At 25.2% G+C, this 8488-nt stretch overlaps 4 protein-coding genes across 4 annotated transcripts; 1 reads left to right on the plus strand and 3 right to left on the minus strand.

The window, feature by feature from the left end:
• Positions 1–1099: 1099 nt before the first annotated feature.
• BN7_6769 (DEAD/DEAH box helicase) lies at positions 1100–2605 on the minus strand (the record flags this gene model as incomplete). The annotated part of the gene is made up of 1 exon (XM_011272684.1): positions 1100–2605. One exon carries the CDS (start codon positions 2603–2605, stop codon positions 1100–1102), a length of 1506 nt encoding a protein of 501 aa, XP_011270986.1.
• Positions 2606–3484: 879 nt separating this feature from the next.
• Positions 3485–4927, plus strand: BN7_6770 (uncharacterized protein; the record flags this gene model as incomplete). Its single annotated transcript, XM_011272685.1, has 1 exon — positions 3485–4927. One exon carries the CDS (start codon positions 3485–3487, stop codon positions 4925–4927), a length of 1443 nt encoding a protein of 480 aa, XP_011270987.1.
• Positions 4928–5212: 285 nt separating this feature from the next.
• Positions 5213–6325, minus strand: BN7_6771 (uncharacterized protein; the record flags this gene model as incomplete). The annotated part of the gene is made up of 1 exon (XM_011272686.1): positions 5213–6325. One exon carries the CDS (start codon positions 6323–6325, stop codon positions 5213–5215), a length of 1113 nt encoding a protein of 370 aa, XP_011270988.1.
• A 582-nt stretch (positions 6326–6907) lies between these two features.
• On the minus strand, positions 6908–7594 carry BN7_6772 (uncharacterized protein; the record flags this gene model as incomplete). Its single annotated transcript, XM_011272687.1, has 1 exon — positions 6908–7594. One exon carries the CDS (start codon positions 7592–7594, stop codon positions 6908–6910), a length of 687 nt encoding a protein of 228 aa, XP_011270989.1.
• Between the last annotated feature and the right edge of the window lie 894 nt (positions 7595–8488).

An 8488-nucleotide genomic window follows, 5' to 3' on the forward strand; every position in this document is an offset into this window, starting at 1 on the left:
GTCAGAAGAACTGGAATCGTTTTACGACGATGATAACGATGAAAATGATATCAATAACAGCTTAGAAGCAAATTCAAACAAAAGCAGCCCATTATTAAAATATTTTGAGTTCAATAAACTTAATCGCAACTCATTAGAGAAAGATTACGTTTATCATACATTTGTCTTAGACTATACTTTTGATCATGGTAGAAATATAAAAAAATGGAAACCAAGAGATAAATTGTTAACCCAAGGTGTTGATACAGTTGTTAGGTATCCAAGATTATCTCCAGAAATTTCTGAATATTACGGGCTGATTTGGGCTCTTCAAAACGTTAAAAATCCAACATGTTTCCAAGACCTACGTACAGATCCTCAATCTTTTAGGGTATACAGCTCATTTCTTCAATTTTCAAATTCACAAATAATGCAAAATGAAAATTATAAGAATTTTATTATATTTTATTTTAAAACTTTGATACAAACTCAAGACACTAGCATTTTTAAGTTTTTATCAATATTCACGTATTATCTTGACCATTTACTATTCGTTGACCCTAATCCAAAAGCAATATACCTTATAATAAGGGAAACTTTACATTCAATTATTCGTCCAATATTAAGAAGACATTACCCTAATGATATAAGATATATTATGAATAGACATAATAATGATATAAACGAAAATCGGTTTTATAAGAATAACTTTATTTATACTGATAGTGATCAATTTCTTCGTGATGAGTACTTTTTAGATGCAATAATTTATGCCTCTATCAATCATATGGCTGATAAAATTACTTTAGATGTTAAATATTATGATGATTCAATTAATTCTTTTTTTGAAGAAATTCCAAAAGAGACAAAAACATATATAAATTATGCATCAAAAACATCAATTAAGTTATATATCGATGATGATATTATTAATACTAATTTATATCCTGACAATGAAGAGAATACACACTACCAAACTACTTCAACATTACGTGCTTTCACAGATAACATTACTTTAACTGAAGAACAGCAAGTTATTCATGATAAAATTCTACAATGGTATAATAAAAGAAATCCACCAACAAATTAAACCCATATATAATATATATATAATATTAATTCAGGTATTTTGATTTTCATCTATAATAATAGTTTCATTTGAATCTGTATATTCAAGTTCCTCATAATTTATATTTGTAATCTCAATTTGGTCTTCACTTGATTTCATTAAAAGAACTTTTTTGAAATCTCTTGCTCTACTAAATGCAACATATAACTGACCATGACCAAATACCTCATCACGAATATCAATACCTAGATTTGTTACAGATTGTCCTTGACTTTTATGAACAGTAGATGCAAATCCTAATGAACATGGAAATCCATATCGGATTAAACTTTTAGGAGCTACCACCATCATATCAATGAATCCTACCACCCCAATATAAAATTCTTTAAAATTCCCATTCAAATCAAAATAACCAACTTTTAATTCTTTCCTAGACATATTAAAATCTAGCACCAAAACAATTACCCCATTAGTTAATTTTTGGGATTTATTTAAATTCATATTAACTAATAAGGGACAATATTTTGAAATTTGAATAAACCTTGGAATTCTATATTTAGACACATTTTGAGTTCGTTTTTTACTTTTTTCTTTTGTAACACTATCAATCTCATATGTTATTGCTTCAAATTTTTCAAATAGATAATCATCATACTCCATAATGAAAATTTGTTGTTTAGATATCTCTTCACAATAATATTTCATGCTTTTCTCATTAAACCTTGCAACGTTTTCAATTCTATTTGCAATAATTCTACTATCCGAGAAATAATTCAAAATATTTTTTAAGTTGTTTATTCTCATAACACTTGATTCATTCATATTTTCACCGAAAAAATTATCACTGGTCAATATATCTTTTGGGAACATTTTTCTAATCATTTCCAGATCATCATCAACAACATATTTTAAAAATTTAGGAACTTCCACATGTTTTACTTTAGTTTTTCTAATCTGCTCCAAAAATTCAAGAAATTCATCTCTATTTTTATTATCTTCAACATTATTACCATACGATCTTAATCTAACATTTTTCGACAAATAAAATTTATCGATTGAACGGAAAAAATCTTTATTAGCAATAGCAGAATTTGCAATTAATGCCGGGTCAGCATTTTGGATCACAGGAAGAAGCTGTTTAAAATCACCACATAAAATAGTGCATATACCTCCAAACATTTCACCTTCGTTATTTCTTAATTTTCTTAACAATAAATCAATAAAATCTAAAATTTTATTTTCTACCATTGATATTTCATCAATTATTAATAGCTTTTTATCCTTTAAATGTCGATACATCTTTAAATTCAAACTTTTCCTCTTTAAACAATTGAATACTTCAATAAAACTATCCTCATCTGTTGGAATTTTAAATGTTGAGTGAAGTGTTCCACCTCCAATTAAGACATTAGAAGCTGAACCTGTAGCAGATGTACATATGATTGATTTATACCCTATATTTTTCATCAACACATTTAGCAACGTTGATTTCCCAGAACCTGCTGATCCATTCAGATATATAACATTATCTAAATGAACAACTTCATCTTGAACCATTTTTTATTATAATAATGATTTCAATTTTATATTTAATATTATTATAATTTGTTATAATGTTTAGTTTTTAATATGTGAAATTCATATAATTAATTTATTATATCAATTCAAAGTATTATAAATATATTAATCGATTATATTTATTTTCGTTAATTTGTATTTCATATAATAAATCAATTAACGTACAAAAATATTCAGTTCTTTTTACACACGAAAATTGTTTAAAATACCATAATTTCTAATCTTCAGAAAATTGACTTTAACTATATTTACAAACTAATATTTTATATTACACCTCCGCGTCATAACATCTAGAGCGTTTTGTTTAATTTGTCTCCTATCAAAAAGCAATTAATCAATTTTTGAACAACTTAAAGTTCAAATTACGTACTCATTTATACTTTTAAATTATTTGCAGAATTTAACATATATTTTTGAAACTTTAAATATATATAATTTAAGGTTACATTAATTTAAATATGCCAAGATTGTTAATTATTCGGTTAAAATTTACCTAAATGTTTTAATTAACGTACGTTATGATTTAATTATATATATTAGCAACCTAAATTAACTTAAGAGTTTACATACAACTTTAATTATTGCTAATTTCATCGCAAGCTTCAATATGTAACATAAAATATCAAATTTCATATTATACAACCACTTAAACTTTATTTTAACAACAAAAAACTTATTCGGCTAAATCTCTAAATCATCATATCAAATATTTGATTAACCATTAATAATTATAATACTTGCTTAAAAGTTGATATATAATAATTGGTAATTCGCAATATCGTTTATCACAAAAATACTCGTATGTTTAATTTCTTTATTCGTCTTCATCTCATTCCATTAGCTAATATGACAGACAATATGGAAACAATCTTCAAAATTCACATTATTGATGCTACTCTAACAAATAAAAACTTGCTTTACGGTAGAGTTATTGACAACTCTTTAAATTCAGAAGCTTTGATGATTTCCGGTTGCTTTTTACCAATAATTTTACCTTTTGATCTCCCAGATGAAACTATTGAAAAAATTATGTTTAAAGGAAATTGCAACTTTACCTTGAATTCAATTTCCAAATTTAAGTTTACTCCTTCAAACAAATTTATCTTTGTTAATAACCAATCATCAAATTCTCCAATGTGTGTTGAAATTCTTGATGATCAATTTGATATTTTATTCTTGAATTCAAATGAAAAAATTGGAAATATATCTTTTGATACTATAGATAAAAATGATATCCCTACAACTGCAAAAAAAAATTCTTTAAGAAGCATTATCATTCCAGAGTTCTTCAAATTCCAAAACTTTTATACTTTGATGGTTTATCAAAAAAACAATTTATTCCCAAATTTTACCACTAATCCAGTTTATTTTTGTCAAGTTGCTTTCAAAATTATTCAAAGTTTGTCAAGACCTGAAAGATTTTTCATAACTGATAATATGAAATGTATCATGGATCTCACTGTTTTAAACTGTCCTGAAAACGTTGAAACTCATTTGAAACTGGGAACTATTTGTTATTCAAATTTTGCTAGAATTGATAAAAAATCATTAATCGTGAATTTTCATGATCTCAAGATTGTTGATAAAAAAGCTTCAAAATCATTACCTACCAAAAGTTTAATTAATACCATTGATAATTTCAAAGACGGAACATATGTTGGAGATTTATTTGATAGTAAAGCTTCTGCTAATTTAGAAGCTTCCCAAGCTGATATTTCAATTAATGAACTAAAAGATCATTCAAAATTCCAAAGTAATGATAAGTTCAAAATAAGTAATGTTCAAATCAAACCAATTGATTTTTCATCTTTAGATTACATCGACAATGATGTTTATGTTGCTTGCAAATCATGTAACAAAGCTCCAGAATCAGGAGCATTAAATTCATTAGTTATTGAAAGGATTAGAAATAACACTTTAGTTGAAGGTGATTTTAGTGCAGGTCTTACATGTTCCAGAAAAACTTGCAAAGCTGGTGAAGCTCAATATACAAAAAAGTTTCGCCTACAAATTTTTCTTTTTCAAAATAATGTTGAGTTGAAGGCTACACTTTTCCAAGATCAACTTGAGAAATTATTAATTGCTTCAAATATTAAATTCCCCAACAATTTTGATTTCAAAATGAATTTAGTCTCATTTATTGAAAATATGTCAAGTTTAGAACGAATTGCAAATGTTGAAGAACCTTTAACAAAATTTTTAAATGAAACTATTTTTTCCTTTTTAATTACTTATCAAAAACAATCCAATTCTTCTTCTAATGACAAATTTGTTCCATTCACCATAACAAAAATTTTATAATCTTATAATTTCTATGATAACAGCCTGATTTTTTTCTTTTTAACTAACAATTTACAAAACTTTTATGTATATTTTCATTTATAATAATGTTTTTTCAATTCTAAATTTATTATAACGTATTAATTCCTAATAGTTTTCAACCATATCTATCTCATTATTGTAATTTATCAAGTTATTTAACACTTATGAATACGTCTTTCGATATATATTAATATACAATATTCAAAATACTACAATTTCATTAGACCATATTTTATATTAATATATTTTTAAACATTCACATCGTTATTTTCTTTCTAAAATATGAAGTGGAACCAATGAACTACTCCACGAACATCTAGACATGAATACTTTATGATTAAACAATGAATTTTTAATTTCTTCACTTTTACCTCTAGAATATTCTGCAAAAATTGGTAATTTATATGAAATAAAAATTGATCCTTTTTGAATTTCATCTTTCAAATAAATATCTCTTAAATCCATCAAACTTGATTCAGAAAACAGCAAATTTGAAGCAAAAACCATACATTTTTGTTCGTAATTGTGTAACTTCATAAAAGCTTTCTCATCTTTGGAGAATATAACTTTTGTTTTGTACATTCTCATATCATGATTAAGCCTCAATAAATCACAAATCTTTCTAAAGTTTTTCTTATAATGTTTCATGACTTTCTTTAATTTGAAATTCACTTCGAAACCGATCAAACTCTCGAATAATTTCAATGTATTGATGATATAAATGTTTTGAAAAAGGCCAGCACCAATTTCAACAAAACATTTAAATGATTCATCGTGATACATCGATATTATCGTGAGTAGATCTGGTAGAAACACTTCTCCATATTGTAAATAACTTTTATTAGCAGCTCTTTGTAGAATCCCTTCATTTTTAACTAAGCTAATATGCCAACAAACATTTGTAATTTTCTCCAGTATTTCAATTTCCACATTGGTGTAATCAGTCTTTAGTTTCCGTAATTCGGATTTATAATTTTGCTTAAAGAATTCAACAATACCATTAATGTCATCAACAAGAACAATCATATCTTTTCCTGTAACAACATCTTTGAATCTCTCATCATCAATACATCTAAATTTCTCTTCAGCTAAATCTGCATCAATCTTAAGAAATAAAGCTTTGTAAATTACCGCAAATGACCCTAAAATCATTAAGCTATCAACATCATATCTTTTCATCATTGGTATTTTAATAACATTCTTATCCATAATTAATTTCAACTTTAACGTTCCTTTGTTTAATGGTGGTTTAAACATCAGCTTAGTTGAAGTACCATAACCTTCTTCAAAAAAATTCTTAAAAATATTATAATCTAACTTAAACTCAGGAGTTTTTGAGCGAAACAAAGAATCATTTAATTTGATAATCTCTCCCATTTTCTAATCCACTGAAATTTTTTAATTCTTCAAAATCAATTTAGCAAATTGCACTAATTCAAACCAATGTTCTATATTAATTTGTAAACATTATGTTAATGTTCTCATTTTAATATGATATATTGCTTGCTTCTATATTTACCCTTAAAATTTTGACAGAAAAACAAAAAAAAATTCGCGAACATTTAATATAAGCTAATGTAACTAAATTATTAAATTTACTTAATAAAAATCATCATATCTCAACAACTACTATTTAGTTTTGACTACTATAAACTTCCCCTAATACTAAATTGATTTCGTCAAAACATTCACTATATAATTTAATAAACTTTACCAAAATATGACTCATAATTCACATTTTTTTGAAAAATGTCGGGTACTTTTCCTTCTTAAACTTCACACAAAATACAGACAAAATATGCCTATAATAATATTAAATGACAATTTAATATAAAATGTGAGCCTAGTATTTACATGAATAATATTATTTTCTCAATAAAATATTTCATTGTATGTATATATTATATAAAATGTCTTTTATATCTAATACAAATATTTTAAAAGCTGCAATTACATTTATTAGTAACTTATATTATCAAATCTTTCACACAATTCGTTTTTAATAGTCTCATTTAAAGCACTAAATACTTTTTTATCAACTATACCCTGAGTAACATCTAAAGAATTATCTTCATTATCTTCATCATCAGAACTGACATCATATTCACCCGCATCAAATCTATCACAAAATTTATTACCGAATTCCAACGCTTCACCACCTATTGATGAAAAACCCTCACAAACAATTTCCTTCAAATCTGATACATCAACATCTGGCAGATTAAAATCAATCATTTCATTAACCCTTTTATACTCTTCACCTCTTATTTCCATCAACTTAAAAAAAAATTTATCCCATTCCTTCCTAACTTTAAAGAAACCATTCAGAACTTTGAGACCAGCAAAATCTACGGCACCAATACAATTCTTATATTGACTTTTGATCTCCTTTATATACTCATAACCTCTAACGCCTTGCGCTTTCGCAATCAAATGTTCAAAAAATATAACATTTCTATCCAAAATCATATTATTAAATTCTGGAACAACAATTAACAAATGCTTTTGGTAAATTAACGTAAGAAGTAACTTCTCAAATGCATTCAAAAAAGATAAATCAACATTACAGTCTTTAATTATGATCTTTGCATTAACTTCCCAATTTAACAAACTCTTTAATGTATTTCCAACATCAATTCCTTCCATTCGCTCATATAAAACAATATATCTATGAGGAAAAGAAGTACCTCCATTATTAGAATAAAGCATCTGATATATTGAATTCTGCAATAACATTTCAATACTAATCGTCATATTTAATATAAGTTACTATATTTCCAATTTATGATATTAATATCAGTAGCCAATAACCAAAGAATACCAAAATTATATATTTATTTACGTAATAAAAGTTCAACATGTTGAATTTATATAATATATATATATATATAACAAAAATGATTTACAATTTAATTGATTTTTATGAATAAAAGATATTGTAGATATAAGTGACAACATCATAAAGATCATCGGGTATTCTTTCCCATTAACAAACAACACCATTAATAACATAATTTATTTATCTTTATCATAAACTTAAATATCACTATAAACATAAGATTACATTTTTCATTAATTACTTTTGAACTTTAATGTTTCTTAAAAGGTACTAGAATTATAATAATTTGACTATTTTCAACTCTTTTCCTTTCTTTTTAAATCAACGACAATACAAACAAACAAATAAGCAAATTTCGATAAAAACATAAAGAGATATTATGTTAAATTGAACTTGATTTATTTTCACTTCGACACATGTTAAAAACTTTATTATTAGACTTATATCTATTTAGCTACAACATTAATTTACTAAATGTCATTATATTTTCTTTAATATGTTCAACTATACATTTTTATACACTTAATTTAATTTATTACAACAACATCAGCAACATCTAATTATTATCTATAAATCAAATCATTACTAATAACATTATTATTCCATCAGGACATATATCGTCAGCAATAAAATAATTATAATATATATTTTTTATCAACTTCTATCTTTGACTCTTTCTGTAAAGAACTTTATGATACACC

The sequence above is a fragment of the Wickerhamomyces ciferrii genome, contig 00341 (assembly GCF_000313485.1).
Source record: "Wickerhamomyces ciferrii WGS project CAIF00000000 data, strain NRRL Y-1031 F-60-10, contig 00341, whole genome shotgun sequence".
Classification (NCBI taxonomy): Eukaryota; Fungi; Ascomycota; class Saccharomycetes; order Phaffomycetales; family Wickerhamomycetaceae; genus Hansenula; species Hansenula ciferrii.